A 27140-nucleotide genomic window follows, 5' to 3' on the forward strand; every position below is an offset into this window, starting at 1 on the left:
TATTTTTACAGTATTGTGGCCTCTAGCCCCAATAACAATTATTTCTCTTCATTTATTTATATCTTTGTGTCTGGGCAGCGTCCTGCCAGGAAACAGACGGCATGTTAAAGTGAGAAACTGATGAGTTCAGCAAAGTGACTATTTATATATTTGGACAGGATTTAAGGAAGTAAGAAAGGATGATGCAACACTTCAGAGGGGAGTCTTTCCGACCTCAGGCTGAAGGAGAAGGAACGATTACTGGAATTCAGGGAGGAGAGCATCACCAAACAAGAGCTTCATTAGAGGATTGCAGCCAACGCAGGGCCAGGCGGAGGGAGCCAGAGGGAGGCAGGCTCTGCTCTCCCTCTTCCTGCCCTTCAGTTTCCAACCACGGCCTCCTATTGGCCAAACCCAACCAGAAGCCAGCGAGCAAGGGGCTACTGATGAAGCACATATAGCTCAGCCTCCAGGGACACAGAACAGGATAAAAGGCTGAGACAATGGGTCTGGTGGGGCAAAGAGAAAGCTTGCACCTGCGAGGTGAAGCATTATAGTCCCCATCCTCCCCCCACCACCTTAGTTCTTGTGCATTTCCCATCAGTTTTCTTCCAAAGCATTTCAGATCTCACTGATTTGAATGGGACCTCTTCTTCTATTACCAATTTGGATCAGTAATTATGTATGAGAAAACCATTGATTTTTACATATCGTTGCATAGCAGAGTGGTTTAATAAGGAGACATTTGGTTTTTACTGCCTGTGTGGGTATCACTTGCTATGTGACTTGAGGCAAATCCAATATTTCTTCTGTTACAAATTCCAGTATTTGTAAAAAATGGGTAATAAGATCTCTATTTTATATAGTTTTAGTATTTAATGAGATAATACATATAAAGTCATTAAAACAGTGTCTGGCTCATAAAAAACCCTCAATAAATGTCACTTATTACTGTATCTGGTTTTTGAGCTGCTCTATTGCACCATTGAGTTTTCAGTCCAGTATATGTTCACCCTGATCATTATCTGCAGAAGTCCCCGTGCCACACTCTACATCATCCAAATTCTCTCCAGGTGGACTAAGTAGATTAAAGAACTTTAAACATAACTACCATATTTTGGCTCTATCTACAAAATGTCCAATAATCAGTTAAGAAAGGAACAATTCTCTTGGGGCCCACACTTTGAGAAGCAAATGCAGCTGAACTTTTTTAGAGGAAAGTGAGTGAACCAACTGGTAGCTTTGCCACTGCTTAAAAACCAGCATCCTTTCCAGCTGGGTCTAAGACAGAATAAGGTAAATTTAGATATGTCTCTAATATATCTATAGAACAGTGGTTCTCAACCCGGGGTGTTTTTGCCCTTTAGGGGATAATTTGCAATGTCTGGAGACATCTGTGATTGTCATAACTGGAAGGGGGCAGTGCTATTGGCATCTAGTGGGTATAGAGCAAGGGTGCTACCAAATATCCTACGGTGCAACAGAGAATTATCTGGTCAAAAATGTAAATAGTGCTGAGGGTGAGAAACCCTGCTATAAAAATGAAAGAAATTTGGTCTACAGAGTTGTTTGGATTTAGACAAGACATTGCCCCAATAGTGGTGATAGAAATAAGAGGAACCTGGTGCTTTTGCAAAGCCCATATCTGGGGTGGCTTAAATAATCATGCTCCTCCCCATCCCCCGACCTGATCTTTGTAGTTGGAAACTCCAGGGCTGGCTGCCTGTAGTCTTTGTGGCTACACTTCCTGCCTCCCATCACTTCATCTCAGAAGACTCCAGATATAGGATCACTCCATGCCATCAAGAAAGGTATTTTAAACATTGGAACACATATAGATAATTTAAGTAGGTAGATGTATGTGCTGTTATAAGGAAGTGGGGAGGAGAGAAGAGGGAACCGAAATCATATGCACAAAAATTTTTTTTAGAATATAAATAAAAAATGTGGTAGTCTAAAATGTCAATTCTTCAAAGATAAAGTTAGGCTTTCAGTAACGTTAGAAATGGTTTTCTGGAATATGTCTCCAGTCTACCTAACTTTGAGGAAGTAAATACTGCAAATAGATGTTTCAAACGCATTTTAAAGCAATGATCCCAGCATGTCTTTAAGCTACAGTATTGTGCTGTCTTTGAAATGTAAACTTTGATGTCTTCTCTTTCTCTTAGTTGATGCTATTGGGCCCATCTCAAGCTGATCTTGGCACCTCTCATGCTCTGCTCTCTTCAACCAGACCTCTACATTCCATTTTGGAAGAAGACTAAAAATGGTAAGAACAGCTCAGAGAACCTTAAAAAGTGTTATCTGTAATCTTTGTGGAAACAACTGAAACCAGCTGGCAAGAGCAATATTGAAGAATCTGTACTTAGGTTATTTGCTGGGGGAAAGTGCTTCCTGATATTTCACAATTGGCATTAATGAAGGGGGCATGTCACAATTTCAGATTAATCAACGCTTGCTCTGTCCAACTTCCTACAAGAATTAAATATGTGCTGTGGGGAGGAGGAGCAGATGTTTGAATTGGGGACATAGCTTCTATGGATCTCATTTCTTCAGCCTACAATTTTGCCTTTAAAGCCATAACAAATCACTGAATTACTGAAGTTACTTTGTGCTTTTTCCAGCATATGGTGTTGTCTGAATGACTGTGTGGATGGAAGTGTGTGGGCAGGCTCATAGCAATAAAATACGGGAAATCCCCGGGCTTGAGTGCTGTCAAAGAAAACTAAATTTGGACAGTAGATAAAGATACTATCAGGACTATTGCCACCGGCAGAAAGAGACCTCAGTATAGAAAGGGGCTCAATTCCGAATACAGCCAAAGACCAGTAAAGATTTCTGGCCAAGGAGTAGAGTGGGGGTCAGTGGATGGAAAATTACTAAGAGGAAACATCAAGGGTAAAAGGATTCTGGCTAAACCGACCTGACAGGATTCTTGCTGAAGACAGGCCAGGGTGATCAGACCTCACCTGTGGATGGTGGGAGATGAGGAATTTGATCAGATATTGAGGGTGATCACATACCAAGAGGAGTGGATTATCAATAAAATGACTTAGCAGGATTCCTGCTTGAACTGGGCAATGCAAAGATGGACATGAAGCCAAAGGCTGAAGCCTAGGGGTGTAGTGGAGCCTGATTAAGTTGAATTAAGGAGAGTCTTTGTCAGCACTGGCTCTCCCAGTCACTAGTTGGGGGGCCTTGTGCCTGTCATCAAAGTCCTCTGAAACTCAATTTCTCTGACTACGAAATAGGCATTAGAACCCCTCCCCAGTTGCCTTCCACGGCCACTGTGAGGCTCAAATAATAGACTATTTTTCAAGTCCTTTGCAAGTGGTATGATGCAAGTGTGAGTTATTAGGTATGCCAAAACTTAGTCGGAAAAAGACGTCAAGGGCCTTTTTCTGAAATTATTTTGTCACTTAAATCAGACACATTCTAGATCTGAATGTTGGCTCCTAGGCTCATTTTGTGTCAAAGTTCTAATGAAGCATTAACCATGGGGCTATTGTTACAAAGGAAACAACTGCTTATGGTTTCATTTCCTAGAAACCCAGATGTCTATTTTAATGCAAACCTATGCCCACATCTGTCTTTGCCCCTTGAAGGGTGGCACAATGGGAATGATAGTAATACAGAGAGCTCACATTTCTTGACCACTCAAGTATCATGCTGAGGGCTAGATAGACATGATTCTATTTTGGCCTCAAAGTAGCCCTATAAGGTAGAGATAAAGAAACTGGGGCTTTGAGAGGTTAAGGACCTTGCGTGGCTCTGAAAGCTGTGCTGAAGACTCTTCTGTTCTTCCTAGACCAAGCCCAGCACACACACAATAAAGATGAGGTTGGATATGATGGCTTCCTACTCAAGTACAAAGGGGAAATAGTATATCTTTTCTAAGAAAAGACGTGAAAATAATTTTCAATATAAGAAATTCAAAAGGCAAAAAAGCACAGGGAAAATATTCAACTGTATTGAGTCATATGTCAGATCCTTTGATCTAGAGATTACACTTTTAGAAACTCTTCTTAAAGAAGTGACCATGAGACTGGATTAAAAAAAGTGGCACATATACACCATGGAATACTATGCAGCCATAAAAAGGAATGAGATCATGTCCTTTGCAGGGACATTGATGAAGCTGGAAGCCATTATCCTCAGCAAACTAACACAGGAACAAAAAACCAAACACCACATGTTCTCACTTATAAGTGGGAGCTGAACAGTGAGAACACATGGACACAGGGAGGGGAACAACACTCACTGAGGCCTGTAGGAGGAGGGTGGGGCAGGAGAGAGCATTAGGGTAAAAAGCTAATGCATGCTGGGCTTAATACCTAGGTGATGGGTTGATCTGTGCAGCAAACCACCATGGCACATGTTTAACTATGTAACAAACCTGCACATCCTGCACATGTACCCCAGAACTTAAAAAAACAAACAATAAAATAATTTTAAAAAAACAAAAGAAGTGATCATGGACATGGAAAACTATTTACCAAGATAGTCAGTGCAGCCAGGCAAAAAAAAAAAAAAAATCATTTCCCATGTTGGGAAGGGGTGAATTAATTGTAGTAGACTCATTAAATGGAATATTATGTAATCATCAAATCATGTTTTTTAAAATAATACTGAATGACCTAAGAAAGCACTCATGGTATAATGTTAAATGAAAAAAGCAAGCTAGAAATGGATAAGTACCGTGTATTCCTCATGTTTTTACTGCATCTGCTAGACAAATACTAGATGCTTACTAAATGTTGGATAATCTGTGATGATGGTTTACATAAACACATGTGTTGCATATTCTAATTTCATTCAACATCCCTACTTTATAACCATTTTACAGTTGGCAAATCAGAGGCTCATGAGGTCAAGTGATTTATGAAAGTCAGAGAGCTCCTACATGACAGAACAAGGACTTAAAACCAAATTTTTGTACTGACAAAGCCTTGGCTATTACTAGAATGCTTCTCACCATGTGAAATAGACGCAGGGATGGGAAATTACTATTAGAAGGGACCATCTCCCAAAATGTCAATAGTAGTTCAGCAAATTTAAAAGTAAAAACATTATTCTGCTCTTAACCTATAGGAAATTTCTTTATGGCTAAAAAAAGGTTATTAAGTAATCCATTTATTAAATTAATACAATCTGATTATTTAAAAATTTGGAACGCTGTACTAAAATTAAAAATCATCATTACAGATTAACCAGCCAGTACCTTTGCACCCCAAGAATAAATAATGTATATCCCCGAAACTCACCAAAGTTTAGGGCTGGGGTTGGCAAACTATGGCCCATGGGCTATATCCCACCTGCTGTACAGCTCATGAGCTAAGGGTTTTTTTTTTTTAATTGTTGTTTTTAAAAGATTGAAAAATATCAAAGCAAAATTACTATTTTGTGACATATGAAAGTTACATTCAATTCAAGTTTCAGTGTTTACAAATGGTTTTATTGTTTGAGTATTTGTTTACGTATTGTTGATAAGTGCTTTTGCACTACGATGGCAAACTATTCAAGGAGTTGGGTAGTGTGACAGAGAACCCGATGGCCTGCAAAGATTAAACCATTTACTAACTGGCCCTTTACAGAAAAAGTATGTCAGTCCGGGGCTTATAGAAAACAAAGGGACAAGGTATAAGGTCAAATAAGTTTGAGAGCCCTATGGTCTTTGGTGAGTGTTGTGACGCATAATAGCCGTTGAGTTCCTAATTTATGTAAGACAACTTTATATCCTTTTATTCTTTTAGTTTGAAAACTAAGTCTGTTGGGCTAAAATGATAGGAAGTAAATGATAACTCTCTCCTTTTTTTTAAAAAAAGCAAGTGGTTTACAACCTTGTACTTAAACGTTTTGGTGACATAATGAAACTGATATTCATGGTATTTGTACTTTACAGAGATTAAACTAAAATTAAAAATATTTCAAAATTCACAAATAGGGGATATTTGTTAATAAATCTATTTGGGAAATTCCTAGCAGAGGCTCAGTCTATAAAATGAATAGCATTTCAGCAACTTCCCTTATTCACAGTGCTTGGTTATTCTCTAGGGAGACATACACAACACATCTCTAGTTACCAAACAATTCAGTGTGATATAAACATGGCAAAAAGTCAATGAATTTGAGGGCAAGGTTTCCAGCAATCGCCCCCGCCATTGCTTACTTCTTCCATGCCCTTTCTAAGTTTTCTTCAGCCAGGCAGCCATCCCCTCTGGTTTCTCCCAGACCCCCGCTGCAGGCTCCCCGCCATCACAGAAAGCCCCTCGCTCACACGTCTTGGCTCAAGCAACTCTTTGTCTTAGAAATGCAGATCCCAACATTTCCTTTTAAACTCAGGCAACTTGGCTTTTTTCTGCTCTGTGATCTTGAAAGTTGCTTGGAGGAACAGCTGAGTGCATGGGGCTGTTGTCCTCTCAGGGCTGACATGTTGTAGCCCAGGGGGTGCCCAGGGGCCTTTCTGACTGGTTGGTTAGTTGGGTAAAAGAGTAGAGTCAGGAGAGCAGGAAATCCTTTCTTAACTCACTATAAAAATACAAGCATTCCCCAGGCCTCAAATAGTCTCATCTCAGGATAAATTTCCTTTTGCCAAGAATGCTGCTGAAAATAATCCATTGTAGCCAGATAATAGCTATGCAAAGAATATATAATAGACTGGCAGGGGTATGCCTGCCGATTCAATATAGAAAGGTGAGGGTTTCATTTGCTGGGGTGTAGTGGGTGGGAGAATTCCTTATTGCAATCACACTCTACTTCTCCATCCAGAAAACTCTCCAACCCTCCTGGAGGACTCTCCATTTTCTCCTCTTTCTCCTCCTTGTGTACCTACCTAAACCATCTGCTCCCATATGTCCTGTCTGACTTCCTGTTCCAGTTACCTAACACTGCGTAAGAGATCACCTCAAAATGCAATGGCTTCAAACAACAACAATCATATACTGCTTTCTATCATGGGTCCAGGAGTTGACTGGACTCATTAGGCAGCTCTCCCACAGGGTCTCTCTTGGGGTGGCAGTCAGGCGGTGACTGCGACTGGAATCACCTGAAGACTCACTCTCCAGGTCTGATGCCTGGGCTAGGAGACTCAACAGCTAGGTGCCGAAGCAGCTGCAGCTCCTCAAGTGTCTCTGTCTCCACGTGGTCTCTCTAATATGGTGGTTGTCGTATAGCCAGGCTTCTTACAAGGGTGATGACTCAGGACTCCAAAGCAAGTGGGTGAGAGAAAGGGAGAGACGGAGAAACAGGGAGAGAGAGAGAGAGAAAGTGTGTGTGTGCCAGTACGCGCGAGGTGAAAGCTGTATTGCCTGTGAACTACCCACCATGTCTTTCGTCCTCTTGACAGGAAACCTCCTAGAAATGTTTGCTGTCTCCAAATCCCTCTCCTTACGTTCTTCCAAGAACTTTGAAGTCATATTTCATGTAGCTACTCCTTCAAAACATATCTGGTGTTCGGCCAGTTCTTACCCCCTCCAGCACTGCTACCTGGGACTTCTGCTTGAATGACTGTAATAGCCTCTCAACTAGTCTCCCTTCTTTCACCCTTGCCCCTCACTGTCTATTCTCAACACAGCAGCCAGCAGCATCCTTCTCAAATGTAAGTCAGACCAACTGATTGTCAGCTCAAAAATTTGCAGTGCATCTGCATTCCACCCAGAGCAGAGACCGCCATCCAAGGAATGGTAGAGAAAGCCCAACATGCTTAGGGACACTCCCTCTCTGACTTCATCTCCTATTGTTCTCCTACACCCCCTGCTTCAGCAATATTGGCCCCGTTGCCATTTTTGTGAATATTCTAGCATGTTTTCACCTTGGGGCCTTTGCTCTAGGCTGATCCATCTGTCTGGAATGCATTTCCCCCGGATGTCTGTTATGGATGACTTTGTCCTTTCCTTGAGGTCTTTGTTTAGATATCAACTTCTTAATGATGCCTATCCAAGCTGCCCTATTTATCGTCACAATCCTACCCCACATTCCTGATCCTTTTCACTCTGCCCTGTTTTCTTTTTCAGTAACACTTATCACTTGACATGCAATATCATTTCTGACAGTTATATATTTTTGTGATTATTTAGAGAACATAAGCTATAGTTGAGTGGAAATCTTTTCTATTTTGTCCACTGATGTCCCAAACACCTAGAGGAGTACCTGGCATGTTGCAGGCATCAATAAATACTTGTTGAATTTTTCCTTTTTCACAATTTCCTTCTACGTTGTTATGATGAGATCTTATTTCCTCTGTAATTTGATTTTAAAAGTTTTAATAAAAAACAATACATATTATTTATGATAAAAAGTCAAAGAGTAGAGAAGGGTATAACATAAAAATAGAAGTCCCCCTCTTCCCAGGGAAGGCCCCTTTATACCACTGCCCAGAAGAAATTGCTATTAAAGTTTTCTTGTGTATTCTTTCCTACTTTTCTCTGCAAATACAAATATATGCATATATATATTTATCATAAAGGCATTATATGTTATATGTTATTTTAATGCTGCTTTAAAAATCCCCTTTATTTTTTGTAACTTAGTAGTAGATCATGCATAGCTTTTTATGTCAATACCCACAGCTCTACCACATTCTTTTTAAGGGACATTTGATATTTTACTATTGGTAGTTTCCCATTTTTAACCGTTCTCTCGAATCGATGGATTGTCATGTAATTCTTCCTATTCTTACTATTTCAGAAAGCTGAATCAAACTAGCAAAATAGTTTTATCTAAAGACATATAAGGCCGGGCTTAGTGGCTCTTGCCTGTAATCCCAGCACTTTGGGAGGCCGAGGCAGGCAGACCACCTGAAGTCAGGAGTTTGAGAGCAGCCTGGCCAACATGGTGAAACCCCGTCTCTGCTAAAAATACAAAAATTAGCTGGGAGTGGTGGCGGTGTCTGTAATCCCAGATACTCAGGAGGCTGAGGCAGGAGAATCACTTGAACCGGCTAGGCAGAGGTTGCGGTGATCCAAGATCGGGCCAGTGTACTCCAGCCTGGGCGACAGAGTGAGACTCTGTCTCAAAATAAATAAATAAATAAATAATAAAGACATATAATGCTTACTTTAAAGAAAAACAAAACAAAACATGTACTAGTTATTTTTTTCCTCCCTCTGTGGAATTCTTAGAAGGTTTATGGTAGTTTGAAGCTTTGCATGGACCATTTTGAAACAGCAGCAGCCTGAGGTTCCAGGGGGTTATGAAGACTCCCAGCTGAGGACAGACCCTGGCAGATAAGTTTCAGGGGGCTCTACACCAACCATTAGAGTCATAGAATAAGCACAATAGAAAAGGACCATTAAGGTCAGTTAGCCAAACTCCAGAGTTTGTAGATGAGAAAGTCAAGGTTCAGGATAATTCAGTTGGTAGCCCTGTAGCAGACAGAGAGACTGAAAACAAATCTGACTTTCAGCTCACATGGTGCTAACCCCTAGAATAAATAAACACGAGGAGAAATCAGACTAATCCCAGTCTTCTTCTAACTTGTCACAAGACACAAACCACTTACCTTCACTTCCTCATTTTTTCCATCTAATAGTTCCCAGTTATATACATGTCCTTCTCACTCCTCTGATTGCAACCAGACATCTCTTACAAGTTTACAAAGTTTTGAAGATAAAAACGCTATTTGGAAAGCGTAAAGTTAAAAACAGCTTGGTAAATGTGTTTTTTTTTTCTATTAGTAATTCGATCTCTACAACTGTAAATATTGTGGTAGGAATCTAATACAGATCTAAAATCAGTAAAATTCAATCTTGAATATGGGCTTCAGTCCTGCCATCAAAATAATGCATCCAGGTGGATAGGTTTTGCCACCTTGAAGAGTTGTTTATTCAAACTTTTGTTTGAAGAGTGGGAAAGCAGTGTTACCTTTAGGCCTGACTTAGCCCTTGCCCCACAATCTATTGTTTTTTCTCACCAAAGATTTCCCTGACAGCAGAGAGTTCTGTGCTCAAGAGATACACACAGCTTCTGACAATAGAGCAGCAGAGTATTTGGTTCCTAATTGAGCAGGAATGGTGTTTGACTCATCATCATTTCCCTACTTTGTCTAGCACAGTACCTTGCACAGAGTAGATTCTCAATAATGTTTGTTGAATGACTGTGGGAGCATATAATTCATAATGGAGACAAAGCTCAATGAGGCTTTAAATTTCTAAATCCACAAACTGCCCTAATGTAACATTGCTGGATGATATGGTTTAGCTGTGTCCCCCCCTAAATCTCACCTTGAATTGTAGCTCCCATAATCCCCACGTGTTGTGGGAGGGACCCAGTGGGAGGTAATTGAATCATGGGGGCAGGTTTTTCCCATGCTGTTCTCATGATAATGGATAAGTCTCACGAGATCTGATGGTTTCATAAACGGCAGTTCCCCTGCACATGCTCTCTTGCCTGACGCCATGTAAGACGTAATTGTGCTCCTCCTTCACCTTCCACCATGATTGTGAGGCCTCCTCAGTCATGTGGAACTGTGAGTCCATTAAATCTCTTTTTCTTTATAAATTACCCAAACTCGGATATGTCTTTATTAGCAGCATGAGAACAGACTAATACAATGGACATTGGATGCAATTCATTTAAAAAATCATCTTAAAAATATCTTTCTTTTTTCTCCCTCAAGTTGGTCCCACTCAAAACATAAACACATCTTTTTTTTTTTTTTTTTTGAGACAGAGTCTTGCTCTGTCACCCAGGCTGGAGTGCAGTGGTATGATCGTGGCTTACTGCAACCTCTGCCTCCCGAGTTCAAGCAATTCTCCTGCGTCAGCCTCCCGAGTAGCTGGGATTACAGGTGCATGCCACCATGCCCGGCTAATTTTGTACTTTTAGTAGAAATGGGGTTTCACCATGTTGGCCATGCTGGTCTCAAACTCCTCACCTCAGGTGATCCTCCCGCCTTGAACTCCCAAAGTGCTGGGATTTCATGTGTGAGCCAGTGTGCCCAGCCACCATTTTTTAATACTTGTAAATTTTTCCTATAAAAACAAACCAATTTCTCTATGCCCCAAAACCCCTAAGTAGCACAAAATAGAAACATTAGAGTACCAAGAATACTTGAACTGAAAAGGAAATTAATCAAAATGCAGACACACATTATACCAAGTGCATTTGCTGTAGCTGTGTAAGGCAACTTGAATAGAATTGGTCAACAATGAGTCTGAATCTTGGTTTGAAATTGCCTGTCTGATCTCTGCTTCCTCATCAGTAAAATGAGAATATTTATATGGCCTTTCAACTTCAGTGTGAGGGATCAATGATGTAATATAAACAACAAGTCTGCCTTAGAACCTGGCACACCATAAGTAATAAAAGGCAGCCAATATTTTAAAAAATACACAAATCATGGTCTGATGGCTGTCCAATATAAATTGTCTATTTTCCATTTTAACTAAAGAGATGATTTATTGAGAAAATAGAAACACCTGTGTGTATGAAATCACCCATTCCCATTTTTACAATAATTAGTTTGCTAATTGAGCATCCAAATTTACCCAGTGTATTTGCATGTGTAATTAGCTGTGATTCATTACCAAAGCCAGGCCTATCATGGTATACTATGCTATTTTACAAGTCAAATTACTGAAAGATGCATGTCTTTAGGCAATCATTACAAATTAAAAAAAAAAACCGAAGCAAAACAAAATAACATAGATTATTTGTATCAGATGGACAAAACAGACCTGGCTTGATGCCGAACCCTTAAATCTCAAAATAATGATAGTTGAAGCTAAGGTTCCAGCTTAAGTCTGAAGCAGGTAGTTTCCAATGGCTTGAAAGGAGAAATTTCTACACTGAAGGAAATTTCCATTGGAATAAAGGAATATTTCACACTTTTAAGTCATCTTCTCTAGATGGTCTTTTAGGTATACTTTCTCTTTAAATAACAGATTTAGAAACACTTTGTTCATTTGTTTAGAATTAATTCCATTCACAAGTTTAACACAGCCTAAGGTTTGGTCTAGACCAGGGGTCTGCCAACTATGACCTCTGGGCTCAATCTGCCACATCACCTGTTTTTTTTTTTTTTTTTTTTTTCAACCTGTGAGCTAAGAATGGGTTTTACTATTCTAATAAATAGTGAGTTCATTTTTCTCCCTCACCTGCTTGATCAGAGCCCAACTTTCTCATTGCAGTTAATCTTCCTTCTGGCATGGATCTTGGAATGCAAACTTGCTGGGATCTCCGAGTTCCAGGCTTCCCGTGCAGCCGGTGTGGAGAGCCAAGAGATGTTTTGTTTGGCATAAAGCATTCCAAGGGTCAGTGGGCTTGGGCTCAACTATTGAGCATAGGACAAGGGCAGCCCCATCCTGACTGTGACTCTTCCCACAAGACACAAACGAGCTCTGTGCTTTCACTGGGGTTTCAGGTTCAAAGGGACAGAGCGTCTGAGAAAAAGGATTATGAAAGAGTCCGTCTGCAGCTCCACTTCCCGTGCCCTTCCAATGATACCATCCTCGTTTCTTCTGTGGCATGCTCCCCACTTCAATCCTTCCTTCAGAGGCCCCAAACCCTCCTGGTGTCTCCTTGTCACCTTGTGAAAATCTGATCTTCAGGGAAAAAATCCTTACTATTTATACTAGTATAATGTGAATCTTCTATGGGATTTTAAGAAAGTTCAAAGCCTTGGTTTACTCAGCAAATATTTAGCTTGCACTCACTATGTGGCGGGCATCCTAATGATGGACTATATGTAAAGACAAAAAAAGTTTCCGGACCTCAAAGCATTCTCCATCTATAGGGGCAAATGACTGAGTTGACATCTCGAGAAGTAGAATAGCAGAGTGGCTAAGAGTGCCAGCTCTGTCTCAATCACCTAGGTCTCACCTCAGCATTAATTTCACTTTCCTCATTGTAAATGAGCATATCTCTTAGAATTGGGATAAGCATTAAATAATATAGACTTGGAATGAATTTGCTTAGAACTAATTCCATGCACAAGTTTATCACAGCCTAAGGTTTGGTCTAGCCCAGGGGTCTGCCAAGTATGACCTGTGGGCTCAATCTGTCCCACTACCTATTGTTGTTGTTGCTGTTGTTTTTTAATGACCTGTGAGCTAAGAATGGGTTTTACTATTCTAATTAGTTACATTCTAAATGGTTATTTAAGTAACTCCATAATATCCTCAATTTTGCCTAAAATATTTACCATCTGGCCCTTTACAGAATAAGTTTGCTGACTTATTGGTCTGGACCAATGCTATGTAATAAAACTTTCTGCAATGATGAAAATGTTCTCTATCTGTACCCTTGAATACAGCAGCCACTAGCCTAATGTGGCTTTTTGAGCTCTTGAAATATAGTTAGTGTGACTAAGAGATTGAATTTTTAATTAATTTAAATTTATGGAGCCACACGTGACTATCACATTAGAGCAGCTCTAGACAGTCTGAAGTCTAAAGACTCTATGCTTTGTCAGTGCTCCCCTCTCTCAATTGAATCAACTACCCTGAGGCTGCATGAGTCAAGGGGAAGGCCACACTCTTCAATCAGACTTTTTGCCCTGGACTGGCTTTCATTGTCTACTAGAAAATGCTTAATGGGAAGTGCTTAGAAAATGTACATGGGCATACACTTAATTAATCTAAGTTGCTGCTTTGTCTGTATCCATTAAATCTGCTTTATTTTTGGGGTAAACTACAGTAGAAGTTGGCTTTTTCAACCCTGCAAAGCCTTAAAATTCAGGATGTCTTACTCAACTTAAAGTGTAGAGTTGCAGCCAGAGCAAAACTGTATTTCCTTCTAGCCCTGCTTGCAGAATGGCTAACTTCAGTCCTATTTCATTTCTCTTGTAAGACTGCTAAAAACAGTAAGAAGCCACCTACATCATTATGAATATGGCCAAATCATTTCGCCTAAGAGTAAAGTCACAGTTGGCATGTGTTCTGCCCTCCAAGATAGCATAGGTGACAGTTTTATCAGATATCTTGTGATGGCATAATATGGGCCACCCAGCTTTCCAGCCTCTGATATCTGAGTCTTCCCAATAGCCTGATGACATCCGCATCACATATTTTAGTTTCGCTCATAGACAGTAACTTATTTCCAAATTCTATACTGGTTAAAATTAGGTTTGCATTTGTGCAATAGAAAATCCAATTGACATTGGCTTAGCATAACAATTTTTTGATTTCTCATAAACTCTTGGCAGTCAGCAGGTCCAAGCCATTATTTCTGCTCTGCTCTCTGAGGTCATATAAGGAAGGATCTGGATGCTCTGGGTCATCTACGTCATCTAACTGGTTGCTGTACCATCCCTAGCTCATTTTTCTCATGTGCATTGCCCAAGATGGCTGGCTACAACATCCACATTACAAGAAGCCAGGTGGAAGCAGACAGGAGAAAGGGGAACTGCCCCACCGTTTAAGGACATGTCCCAGAAACTGTACACCTCACTTCCTCCCAAATTTCATTGGGTATCACTTAGTCATATAGCCACACTTAGCTGCGAGTGTGTCTGGGAGATATAATTATTTTTCAGAGTGGTATATGCCCAACTACAACTGGAGGTTCTGTCATTATGAGATGAGAGAAAGGCCGAAAACATGTTGAGAGATGTGTAGCAATCTCTGGACTCTATGGGGATAAAAAAGAATTCAGAGTATCAAAATTCAGGATCAAAATCAAAATTAAGGATAAAAAATATCAATAACTATCACCTGGAATAAGAACAACGTACAGTTCAGCTACACATATACAAGTGGCAGCATCTTGTCTGGAAGGAACTAATGGTCTTTCTACGTTGTGTTTTAGATATGTATTTTTTTTCTCCCTTCCACAGGATTTTGAGCTCCTTAAGGGCAGAGACTTTGTGTCTCCTGCTCCTAGTAGGCATCCAACACGTATCTGTCAAATGAAAGAATGAATATGAGTCAGTAGATACATATTAGAATTCTAATATCCACTGGCTGGGTCCTTGGTGTGTCCCATATTGTTGTTTCTGTGTCCATCATTCTTTTGCAGGGTATCTTCTACTGGGCACAGAACCTGCCTCAGAGGGGCATATGGGTAATGAACTACCAAGAAAGGAGTAGACCCCAGTTCTTCCAACCCTCCACCCAGAGTGCTTTTCACAACCTCACGTGTAATAAGTGCAGTAGGAGATGAGAGGAGAGAGTGATTACTTCTGTCTGGTTTGATCCCAGAAGGTTTTTTGAAGAAAGTGTTTTTGAATGAGACATTATGAAAACAGAGCTTCTTAAACCTTTTCCCCCAAGGAATCCCTGGGCAGATAGAAGAGACAGAAATCTGACCTCTGCTTAGTCTGGGGGTATAGACTGAAGGAACCTACTCAAAGGAGAAATTTTTCTCATTTTTCTTTACTTCACGATTCATATATGCAGGCATTCATTCTTTCATTCATGTATCTCACAGACATAACGAGGTCCTAATTAAGCGCCAGACATTGTTTTACATGAGACCACAAGAGGCCCTACCCTCTTGCAGCTTACATTCTTGTACAGAATAGACATCATACGAATAAGCAACATAAATCATCAAGATAATTTCTGACCGTGGTAAGGGCTATGACCGAAATCAAACAGGGTAGTCAGTTACAGAGTGCATATACCTCTCTGTGCCTCAGTTGACTCATCTGTAAAATGGAGATAATAATAGAGGTCTAGGCTAGGCATGGTGGCTCATGCCTGTAATCCCAGCACTTTGGGAGGCCGAGGTGGGTGGTTCGCTTGCGGTCAGGCATTCCAGACCAGCCTAACCAACATGGTGAAACCCTGTCTCTACTAAAAATACAAAAATTAGCCGGGCCTGGTGGTGCATACATGTAATCCCAGCACTTTGGGAGGCCGAGGTGGGTGGTTCGCTTGGGGTCAGGCATTCCAGACCAGCCTAACCAACATGGTGAAACCCTGTCTCTACTAAAAATACAAAAATTAGCCAGGCCTGGTGGCGCATACCTGTAATCCCAGCTACTTGGGAGGCTGAGGCAGGAGAATCGCTTGAACCTGGGAGGTGGAGGTTGCAGTGAACCGAGATTATGCCATTGCACTCCAGCCTGGGCAATAAGAGCGAAACTCAGTCTCAAATAATAATAATAATAATAATAATAATAATAATAATAATAATAGTCTATAATTCCAAAACCCAAAACTGAAAGCTTTGTCCTAACTCAGTTGATTGCAAACATAATATGATCTGAATGCACTTGGAGGTAGATCTTGACCTGAACTGAAGTTATTTATTCTTTTTAATAAATAAATAAATAACTGAGTTATTTATTCTTTTTAATAAATAACTGAGTTATTTATTCTTTTTAATAAATAAATAACTGAGTTATTTATTCTTTTTAATAAATAAATAACTGGGTTATTTATTCCTTTTAATAAATAACTGAGTTATTCTTTTTAATAAATAATAAACTGAGTTATTTATTCTTTTTAATAAATAATAAATAACTGAGTTATTTATTTTTTTTTTTTATAATTCCACTTAGAGTGGACAATCCTATATGTCACTGTGGAAATTTTGTGTGTTTGATTATGGAATGCTGCCCCAGGCCTCAATAGTTATTACATAATTTAGGGTACATGTAGCGTATTACCTTCTAAAATTTGAAAAATTCCAAATTCCAAAACACATGTAGCACCAAAGGTTTCGGATAAGGGATTGAAGACCTGTAGTATCCATTATTGTGAGGATTAAATGAATGAATATATGGAAAACACTTAAAATGACGCCTGGCATATGGTAAGTGCTACGTAAGTTAACTACTATTACTATTATCATCACTATTCTTACATGAGAAGATATTTAGATAAGTTGGTCAGGGAACGCCTCTCTGAGGATGTGTCACTTGAATAGGCAACTAAGGGGTGGTAATGACCGGGCTGTGGGAAGAGGAGGAGAAAGATGATTTCAGGAAGAGGAAACAGCAAGTGCCAAGACTGTGGTGGTTACAAGGCTGGCTTGAATGCAGAACAGAAAACAGACCAGATGGCTGATATGTGGTAAAGGAGGGGAAAGATGGCTCAAGGTCAGAGAGATAGGCTGAAGTCAGAACACCGTTGATATAAGCAATGGTAAAGACTTTGGATTTCATTTAAAGTGTAATAGGAAGACATTATAGTTGATCTGATTCAGGCTTATAAAGAACGCTCTGATGCTGTTTGATGAATGAATTATAGAGGAGAAGGGGGAGCAGGGAGAGCAATCTGGAGTCTAGCATAGTGGTCCAGATGAGACCTAATGACTAATTGGAGTTGGGAGGTGGTAATAGTCAAAGAGAAAAGTGGACAGGGGCTAACATGGTGAAACCCCGTCTCTACTAAAAATACAAAAAAATTAGCTGGGCGTGGTGGCGGGCGCCTGTAGTCCCAGCTACGTGGGAGGCTGAGGCAGGAGAATGGCGTGAACCCGGGAGGCGGAGCTTGCAGTGAGCCGAGATTGCGCCACTGCACTCCAGCCTGGGCGACAGAGCCAGACTCCGTCTCAAAAAAAAAAAAAAAAAAAAAAAGTGGACAGGTGCGAGAAAAAAGTTTAGAAATAAGTGGGGGGCGGGGGAGGTTTTCTGATTAATTTGCATTCTAATTTATAATATGTCACTGTGTAGAGGCTAAAAATTTCACAGTCATTGTCTCAGGTGTGTTAAGGCCAGTGGCGTGCTGGACCCCACTTGAAATTGGCCATGGAGGGAATATTTACACTATAGAAATTGACAAATGCTACAAATCAAGACAACAAATCAGGGAAAGCTTATTATTAAACATTTATCATCACACCACTGGTGAAGGTGACTTTATTTTTCTACAACTAAACTTCCTACACTTTACAGCCTCCATTTTCCCTGATCACAAAAACACTTAAACTAGGCACATCCTCGGAAACGCAGTATGAGGACTGCTGTCTCAATCACTTCATGTTTTTAACTCAATTCAGCGATCCTCCCACTTCTTCCCAGGCTCTCATTTAGGTACATGGGAATGGGATGGGAAGAGGCACCTGGTTCATGATTGTCATTTATCCACCTTGGCCCCCTCTGAAGCACAACTCCCCTCTCTGCTTTACAATATCACTCTGGGCAGCATTACCAATTGCCTCCTGATAGTGGGATCTATGAACCCATTATGTCTTTGGACAAAAGCATAGCCAGGGGTTGGGTCCAGGGCCTGGGATCCTATAACCATACAAATCCTATTATCAGGGACCATAGCCATCCCCCTATCTTGACTCAACTCCTCCTCCCTGAGTAGTGAACATTTTTCCTAAATCTCTGAGAAAGACTGGTGCTCTAGAAAGATGTACCATATTTATTTAAGGGCTTCCTGTACCCACTGGCATATTGCCACATATTCTGAGGTATCTGAGTGCTCCTTTTGAGAAACATAGCCTTAAAGGATAAGTAGAAATCTGGTGGGTGACAATGGTAGGGAAGAGGACTTCTAACGGAGGGACTTGCAAGTCAGGGAACTTGGGTTTATCGACTAGTGAGGCTAGTAGAGGAATTCAATCAGGTAAGCCAGACAAGTAGACAGGGGGCAAATTATGGAAGACTTTGGATGCCATGATGAAAAGCTTCAGCTCATACTGTAAAAAATAAAATAAAATAAGAAGGTTGGGAGCAGTGGCTCATGACTGTAATTTCAGCACTTTGGGAGGCTGAGGTGGGACGATCGCTTGAGCCTGGGAAACAATTTCAAGGAGTTCACAGCAAGAAACTGACTGATTAAGGTCTGGGAAGCTTGATAGATAGGGTGGACTGGGAAAGAGAGAGGAGGCTTTGGAGTGGACCAAGGATAGAGGGATCTCAGCTGATATTATGTCAGCTAAAACCTCAAAGCAAGGAGGATGTTAAGAACAATGAAGGAGGTCAGCTGGACTCTCAACGTTTTTAACGATAGGGAGGAAAAGATAGGGTGGTGACAAGAAGAAGAGACAATTTTGTACCTCTAACTCCAACCAACTTTAGACCTGAAAAATCCCTTCTGAGCCATCTTGCATTGGAGAAAAAAAAATTGCTTATTTACCTCCAATTAGAGGAATTAAGGGAAGTAGGCTTTTTTTGTTTTTCTTTTGAGACAGGGTCTTGCTCTGTCACCCTGGCTGGGGTGCAGTGGTGTGATCACGGCTCACTGTAACCTCAAACTCTTGGGCTTAAGAGGTCCTCCCAACTCAACCTCCCGAGTAGCTGAACTACAGTTGTGTGCCACCATGCCCAGCTAATTTTTTATTTTCTGTAGAGAGAGGATCTCACGCTATGTTGCCCAGGCTAGTCTTGAACTCTGGCCTCAAGCGATCCGCCTGCCTTGTCCTCCCAAAGCGTTGGTATTAGAGGCATGAGCCACCACATCTGGTGGAAGTAGGCATTTGGTTTCTTAGATAACAACATAATTGGTTGATTCAGTCACTTGGGAAGATAAAAGCATTAACTGAGCTAGATCCCTATGGTAGAGACACAGGCTGGACCACTCCATGCGTAAGTACTAAACTAAAACCAGTGTTCTGGAGTAGACATTGCTAGAAATCCTGAAACTTGAGAGCAAGTCCACGGTTAAAGCATTCTGTAAGGCAGAGCCAGTGGAAGGTAATAAGGGGATTTTTAAAGCTCTTCTGCACTTCCCATATTCCCTTTTAGGGCTTTTCTCCCTAGGGTCCCAGTGTCTGTCATGCTAAACCTGGATGCACAAGAATCATCTTTATGGGTAGTTTCCCATATTTCCCAGTTTGCCTGACAGACTCTTGGTTTATGCCTATGGTCTTGGCGTAATTATTACCAGCCCCACTTCATTCTTGTAAGTATACTAATGGATCAGTTATACGGTTCCTCTGATTATGTATCACCCAGGCAGTGCCCTGACTCTACTACTGTCTCCTCTCCAAATTTATGTAATGTAAACCCAATGTGTAGGGAAAATGCTTATCCTAAAATCTCCTTGGAGGGGATAATGTGCAAGATTCTTTGCAAAAACAATCCAAGACAAGAGCCAGATTATGGAATGTCAGTGCCAGAATGGCAGGAATGTATGTTTTCTAATCAAATGCCACTTACTACTGGGTAACCTTGGGCTAATCAGTTAATGTTGCTGAGCGATGTCTTCATTTGTAAAACGGGAATCTTAGAATATTCTGAGACTCAAATATTATGAAAGACTCATGTAATGTATACCAGGGCAGGTTTAGCAGGTCGACATAAATTGCACTAAAGTCTTCATGTGTTATTTTTCATGGGTGTATCCATATTCTAACATTTCTTCACCCTCCAAATTTCAGACTTTGGCAGTGAATCTATGGCTCTGCAATTTTAGTGTTCCATGTAACAACGAATAGGAAAATGCTGCTTCTACCCTCTCGAAAGCTATTTTGCTAAAGAGCTAAGATGCTAAAAGCTAAATATGTAACTAAATAGTTGCAAATCTCAGTAACTGACAAATACAGTCATGGGGTTGGGGGTGCTGTTTAGACAGTTGAAAATAAGACCTGAATTGTTTATTTTTAAAATGTTGCAAAAGAGAGGCAGCAAATGGGAATTTTTAATTCTGATTCTTGGTATGTTTTAGAACAATGATTTGTTCTTTCTTATACTTTCAGGTGTTTCCAATGTGGACACTGAAGAGACAAATTCTTATCCTTTTTAACATAATCCTAATTTCCAAACTCCTTGGGGCTAGATGGTTTCCTAAAACTCTGCCCTGTGATGTCACTCTGGATGTTCCAAAGAACCATGTGATCGTGGACTGCACAGACAAGCATTTGACAGAAATTCCTGGAGGTATTCCCACGAACACCACGAACCTCACCCTCACCATTAACCACATACCAGACATCTCCCCAGCGTCCTTTCACAGACTGGACCATCTGGTAGAGATCGATTTCAGATGCAACTGTGTACCTATTCCATTGGGGTCAAAAAACAACATGTGCATCAAGAGGCTGCAGATTAAACCCAGAAGCTTTAGTGGACTCACTTATTTAAAATCCCTTTACCTGGATGGAAACCAGCTACTAGAGATACCGCAGGGCCTCCCGCCTAGCTTACAGCTTCTCAGCCTTGAGGCCAACAACATCTTTTCCATCAGAAAAGAGAATCTAACAGAACTGGCCAACATAGAAATACTCTACCTGGGCCAAAACTGTTATTATCGAAATCCTTGTTATGTTTCATATTCAATAGAAAAAGATGCCTTCCTAAACTTGACAAAGTTAAAAGTGCTCTCCCTGAAAGATAACAATGTCACAACCGTCCCTACTGTTTTGCCATCTACTTTAACAGAACTATATCTCTACAACAACATGATTGCAAAAATCCAAGAAGATGATTTTAATAACCTCAACCAATTACAAATTCTTGACCTAAGTGGAAATTGCCCTCGTTGTTATAATGCCCCATTTCCTTGTATGCCGTGTAAAAATAATTCTCCCCTACAGATCCCTGTAAATGCTTTTGATGCGCTGACAGAATTAAAAGTTTTACGTCTACACAGTAACTCTCTTCAGCATGTGCCCCCAAGATGGTTTAAGAACATCAACAAACTCCAGGAACTGGATCTGTCCCAAAACTTCTTGGCCAAAGAAATTGGGGATGCTAAATTTCTGCATTTTCTCCCCAACCTCATCCAATTGGATCTGTCTTTCAATTTTGAACTTCAGGTCTATCGTGCATCTATGAATCTATCACAAGCATTTTCTTCACTGAAAAGCCTGAAAATTCTGCGGATCAGAGGATATGTCTTTAAAGAGTTGAAAAGCTTTAACCTCTCGCCATTACATAATCTTCAAAATCTTGAAGTTCTTGATCTTGGCACTAACTTTATAAAAATTGCTAACCTCAGCATGTTTAAACAATTTAAAAGATTGAAAGTCATAGATCTTTCAGTGAATAAAATATCACCTTCAGGAGATTCAAGTGAAGTTGGCTTCTGCTCAAATGCCAGAACTTCTGTAGAAAGTTATGAACCCCAGGTCCTGGAACAATTACACTATTTCAGATATGATAAGTATGCAAGGAGTTGCAGATTCAAAAACAAAGAGGCTTCTTTCATGTCTGTTAATGAAAGCTGCTACAAGTATGGGCAGACCTTGGATCTAAGTAAAAATAGTATATTTTTTGTCAAGTCCTCTGATTTTCAGCATCTTTCTTTCCTCAAATGCCTGAATTTGTCAGGAAATCTCATTAGCCAAACTCTTAATGGCAGTGAATTCCAACCTTTAGCAGAGCTGAGATATTTGGACTTCTCCAACAACCGGCTTGATTTACTCCATTCAACAGCATTTGAAGAGCTTAACAAACTGGAAGTTCTGGATATAAGCAGTAATAGCCATTATTTTCAATCAGAAGGAATTACTCATATGCTAAACTTTACCAAGAACCTAAAGGTTCTGCAGAAACTGATGATGAACGACAATGACATCTCTTCCTCCACCAGCAGGACCATGGAGAGTGAGTCTCTTAGAACTCTGGAATTCAGAGGAAATCACTTAGATGTTTTATGGAGAGAAGGTGATAACAGATACTTACAATTATTCAAGAATCTGCTAAAATTAGAGGAATTAGACATCTCTAAAAATTCCCTAAGTTTCTTGCCTTCTGGAGTTTTTGATGGTATGCCTCCAAATCTAAAGAATCTCTCTTTGGCCAAAAATGGGCTCAAATCTTTCAGTTGGAGGAAACTCCAGTGTCTAAAGAACCTGGAAACTTTGGACCTCAGCCACAACCAACTGACCACTGTCCCTGAGAGATTATCCAACTGTTCCAGAAGCCTCAAGAATCTGATTCTTAAGAATAATCAAATCAGGAGTCTGACGAAGTATTTTCTACAAGATGCCTTCCAGTTGCGATATCTGGATCTCAGCTCAAATAAAATCCAGATGATCCAAAAGACCAGCTTCCCAGAAAATGTCCTCAACAATCTGAAGATGTTGCTTTTGCATCATAATCGGTTTCTGTGCACCTGTGATGCTGTGTGGTTTGTCTGGTGGGTTAACCATACGGAGGTGACTATTCCTTACCTGGCCACAGATGTGACTTGTGTGGGGCCAGGAGCACACAAGGGCCAAAGTGTGATCTCCCTGGATCTGTATACCTGTGAGTTAGATCTGACTAACCTGATTCTGTTCTCACTTTCCATATCTGTATCTCTCTTTCTCATGGTGATGATGACAGCAAGTCACCTCTATTTCTGGGATGTGTGGTATATTTACCATTTCTGTAAGGCCAAGATAAAGGGGTATCAGCGTCTAATATCACCAGACTGTTGCTATGATGCTTTTATTGTGTATGACACTAAAGACCCAGCTGTGACAGAGTGGGTTTTGGCTGAGCTGGTGGCCAAACTGGAAGACCCAAGAGAGAAACATTTTAATTTATGTCTCGAGGAAAGGGACTGGTTACCAGGGCAGCCAGTTCTGGAAAACCTTTCCCAGAGCATACAGCTTAGCAAAAAGACAGTGTTTGTGATGACAGATAAGTATGCAAAGACTGAAAATTTTAAGATAGCATTTTACTTGTCCCATCAGAGGCTCATGGATGAAAAAGTTGATGTGATTATCTTGATATTTCTTGAGAAGCCCTTTCAGAAGTCCAAGTTCCTCCAGCTCCGGAAAAGGCTCTGTGGCAGTTCTGTCCTTGAGTGGCCAACAAACCCGCAAGCTCACCCATACTTCTGGCAGTGTCTAAAGAACGCCCTGGCCACAGACAATCATGTGGCCTATAGTCAGGTGTTCAAGGAAACGGTCTAGCCCTTCTTTGCAAAACACAACTGCCTAGCTTACCAAGGAGAGGCCTGGCTGTTTAAATTGTTTTCATATATATCACATCAAAAGCGTGTTTTGAAATTCTTCAAGAAATGAGATTGCCCATATTTCAGGGGAGCCACCAACGTCTGTCACAGGAGTTGGAAAGATGGGGTTTATATAATGCATCAAGTCTTCTTTCTTATCTCTCTGTGTCTCTATTTGCACTTGAGTCTCTCACCTCAGCTCTTGTAAAAGAGTGGCAAGTAAAAAACATGGGGATCTGATTCTCCTGTAATTGTGATGATTAAATATACACACAATCATGACATTGAGAAGAACTGCATTTCTACCCTTAAAAAGTACTGGTATATACAGAAATAGGGTTAAAAAAAACTCAAGCTCTCTCTATATGAGACTAAAATGTACTAGAGTTAGTTTAGTGAAATAAAAAACCAGTCAACTGGCCGGGCATGGTGGCTCATGTTTGTAATCCCAGCACTTTGGGAGGCCGAGGCGGGTGGATCACGAGGTCAGGGGTTTGAGACCAGTCTGGCCAACATGGTGAAACCCCGTCTGTACTAAAAATACAAAAATTAGCTGGGCGTGGTGGTGGGTGCCTGTAATCCCAGCTACTTGGGAGGCTGAGGCAGGAGAATCGCTTGAACCCGGGAGGTGGAGGTGGCAGTGTGCGGAGATCACGCCACTGCAATGCAGCCTGGGCAACAGAGCTAGACTGTCTCAAAAAAAAAAAAAACAAAAAAAAAAAAACAAAAAGCACAAAAAACACAAAAAAACCCAGTCAGCTTCTTAACCAATTGCTTCCGTGTCATCCAGGGCCCCATTCTGTGCAGATCGAGTGTGGGCACCACACAGGTGGTTGCTGCTTCAGTGCTTCCTGCTCTTTTCCCTTGGGCCTGCTTCTGGGTTCCATAGGGAAACAGTAAGAAAGAAAGACACATCCTTACCATAAATGCATATGGTCCACCTACAAATAGAAAAATATTTAAATGATCTGCCTTTATACAAAGTGATATTCTCTACCTTTGATAATTTACCTGCTTAAATGTTTTTATCTGCACTGCAAAGTACTGTATCCAAAGTAAAATTTCCTCATCCAATATCTTTCAAACTGTTTTGTTAACTAATGCCATATATTTGTAAGTATCTGCACACTTGATACAGCAACGTTAGATGGTTTTGATGGTAAACCCTAAAGGAGGACTCCAAGAGTGTGTATTTATTTATAGTTTTATCAGAGATGACAATTATTTGAATGCCAATTATACGGATTCCTTTCATTTTTTGCTGGAGGATGGGAGAAGAAACCAAAGTTTATAGACCTTCACATTGAGAAAGCTTCAGTTTTGAACTTCAGCTATCAGATTCAAAAACAACAGAAAGAACCAAGACATTCTTAAGATGCCTGTACTTTCAACTGGGTATAAATTCATGAGTTCAAAGATTGAAACCTGACCAATTTGCTTTATTTCATGGAAGAAGTGATCTACAAAGGTGTTTGTGCCATTTGGAAAACAGCATGCATGTGTTCAAGCCTTAGATTGGAGATGTCGTATTTTCCTCACATGTGGCAATGCCAAAGGCTTTACTTTACCTGTGAGTACACACTATATGAATTATTTCCAACGTACATTTAATCAATAAGGGTCACAAATTCCCAAATCAATCTCTGGAATAAATAGAGAGGTAATTAAATTGCTGGAGTCAACTATTTCACAACTTCTGTAAGCTTTATTGTGTTTCATAGTTTCCGTTCTTCTTCTGTGAGAACAAGGATAATGGCATTAAAAAATCAGCTTTTGGTCAATATAAATTGCCTTCTATTAAAACACATATACACATAAAATCACTTGAAGACAATTTAAACATCTTCCGAAATGGATCAAGAGGAAGGGAAACTGAAAATAATGCAACTCAGAAACCACAGAGTATTTTGACATGAGGTTAAGCACAGTGGTTTGTTGTAGGAAAATAACAGCACACCAACAGATGGTTTTTATCTGAATTCTTTGGTAATCTTGACATGTCATTCTTCTAACTTTCTGAGGGCCCTCAGTGCAGTTTTGTAGGACTGGAGCTGTTCACAGACGGTCCCCACAAAGCTCTGAACGTGGGGCTTCTCTGCTGACTTGCCTCTGGTTGGCTCCACCCCGGAAGGAACTCCCAGATTCTCCATGAATTCCGCTTCCACCATCAAGCCTTGGTCCAAGCCCCTTTCAACTTTGACTTGGCCAGGAAGTGTCCTTTCTCTTCAGATAGATACTACACTTTAGCAAGACTTGGCATTTTTAGAATCCAAGCCAAGGGAGGCACTTGGCAAGGCAAATGTTATGGATGAGAAAAAGGCAAAACAAGTGTCTGCAGTTTGTAGAGGAGAGAGAGGATGAGTCTGATTGTAGCCCTGACCCTGAGTCAGGATCTCTCGGCCCCACTTGCAGGTCTACTTCCAGCTCCATCTGTCTGGACACTCTTTTAGGCCCAGATCATCTCTTACATGTGGCCAAGGAATATAGAGTATGCAAGGGGATGAAGCGACCTGACAGTGTGAGTAACTTGTGCCCATCTCCAAGGAAGCTGTGATGGGGATAGCAAGGACACACACTCTTCTTATTTATAATGCCTTTCCCCCTCCCATGAGATATGCTTTTTATTTACTTCCTCCTTCTCATCCTAAGTCGGGTGAACAAGAGGACCAGGTTGCACATCCTGCTAGTTATTTATGGCCCAATTTTAACATGGGGGTGGAGTTGAGGTTGGAATTGTTCCTCCGCCTCTGCTGCACATGCTCAGTAAGCAGGAACACTGTTCATGGGAAAGGCTTAGTCACAGACAGTGGGAGCACATCCCTCCTTGGAGCTTTGGATCGCTGTGCTCCAGAAGCAGTTAGTTATAGCACACCCTGCTCCTGGCATCTACTGGAAGGTGAAGCCCTTGACTCTAAGAAACATTGGGAATGATTTGTACCCTCCAAAGTCCAATAGCTATGTCGGAGGGAAACGATCAAAGAACATGATTGAGGAGACTCAAACAGAGATGTGCTTCAGACAACACCAAGACAGAAAATTAATCCATTTCACCAAGTTAACAATGTACTGAAGGTGAACAAGAGACCAACCCACCTGCCAACCAACGCTATGAAGAAGGAGGGTTGATCAGTCTGGCTAACACGGTGAAACCCCATCTCTACTAAATATACAAAATTAACTGGGCGTGGTGACACACTCCTGTAATCCCAGCTACTCGGGAGGCTGAGGCAGGAGAATCGCTTGAACCCGGGAGGCAGAGGTTGCAGTGAGCTAGGATCAAACCACTGCACTCCAGCCTGGGTGAGAGAGTGAGACTTGGGTCTCCAAAAAAAAAAAAAAAAAAAAAAAAAGAGAATAAGTCCCAAACTCATAAGATGGTGTGGAAAGGGCCCTGGTGACATAGAGGCCACCCATGCCGGTGAGAATGAAATCACAACA

General features: G+C 40.8%; 1 protein-coding gene across 1 annotated transcript; it reads left to right on the top strand.

Moving 5' to 3' along the window:
* Positions 1-1636: 1636 nt before the first annotated feature.
* Positions 1637-25387, top strand: TLR7 (toll like receptor 7). Its single transcript, XM_004063793.5, has 3 exons — positions 1637-1790; positions 2148-2248; positions 20515-25387. Exons 2-3 carry the CDS (start codon positions 2246-2248, stop codon positions 23659-23661), a joined length of 3150 nt encoding a protein of 1049 aa, XP_004063841.2. The 5' UTR covers positions 1637-1790; positions 2148-2245; the 3' UTR covers positions 23662-25387.
* The last annotated feature ends 1753 nt before the right edge of the window (positions 25388-27140 follow it).

This window comes from Gorilla gorilla, chromosome X (assembly GCF_029281585.2).
Source record: "Gorilla gorilla gorilla isolate KB3781 chromosome X, NHGRI_mGorGor1-v2.1_pri, whole genome shotgun sequence".
Lineage (NCBI taxonomy): Eukaryota > Metazoa > Chordata > Mammalia > Primates > Hominidae > Gorilla > Gorilla gorilla.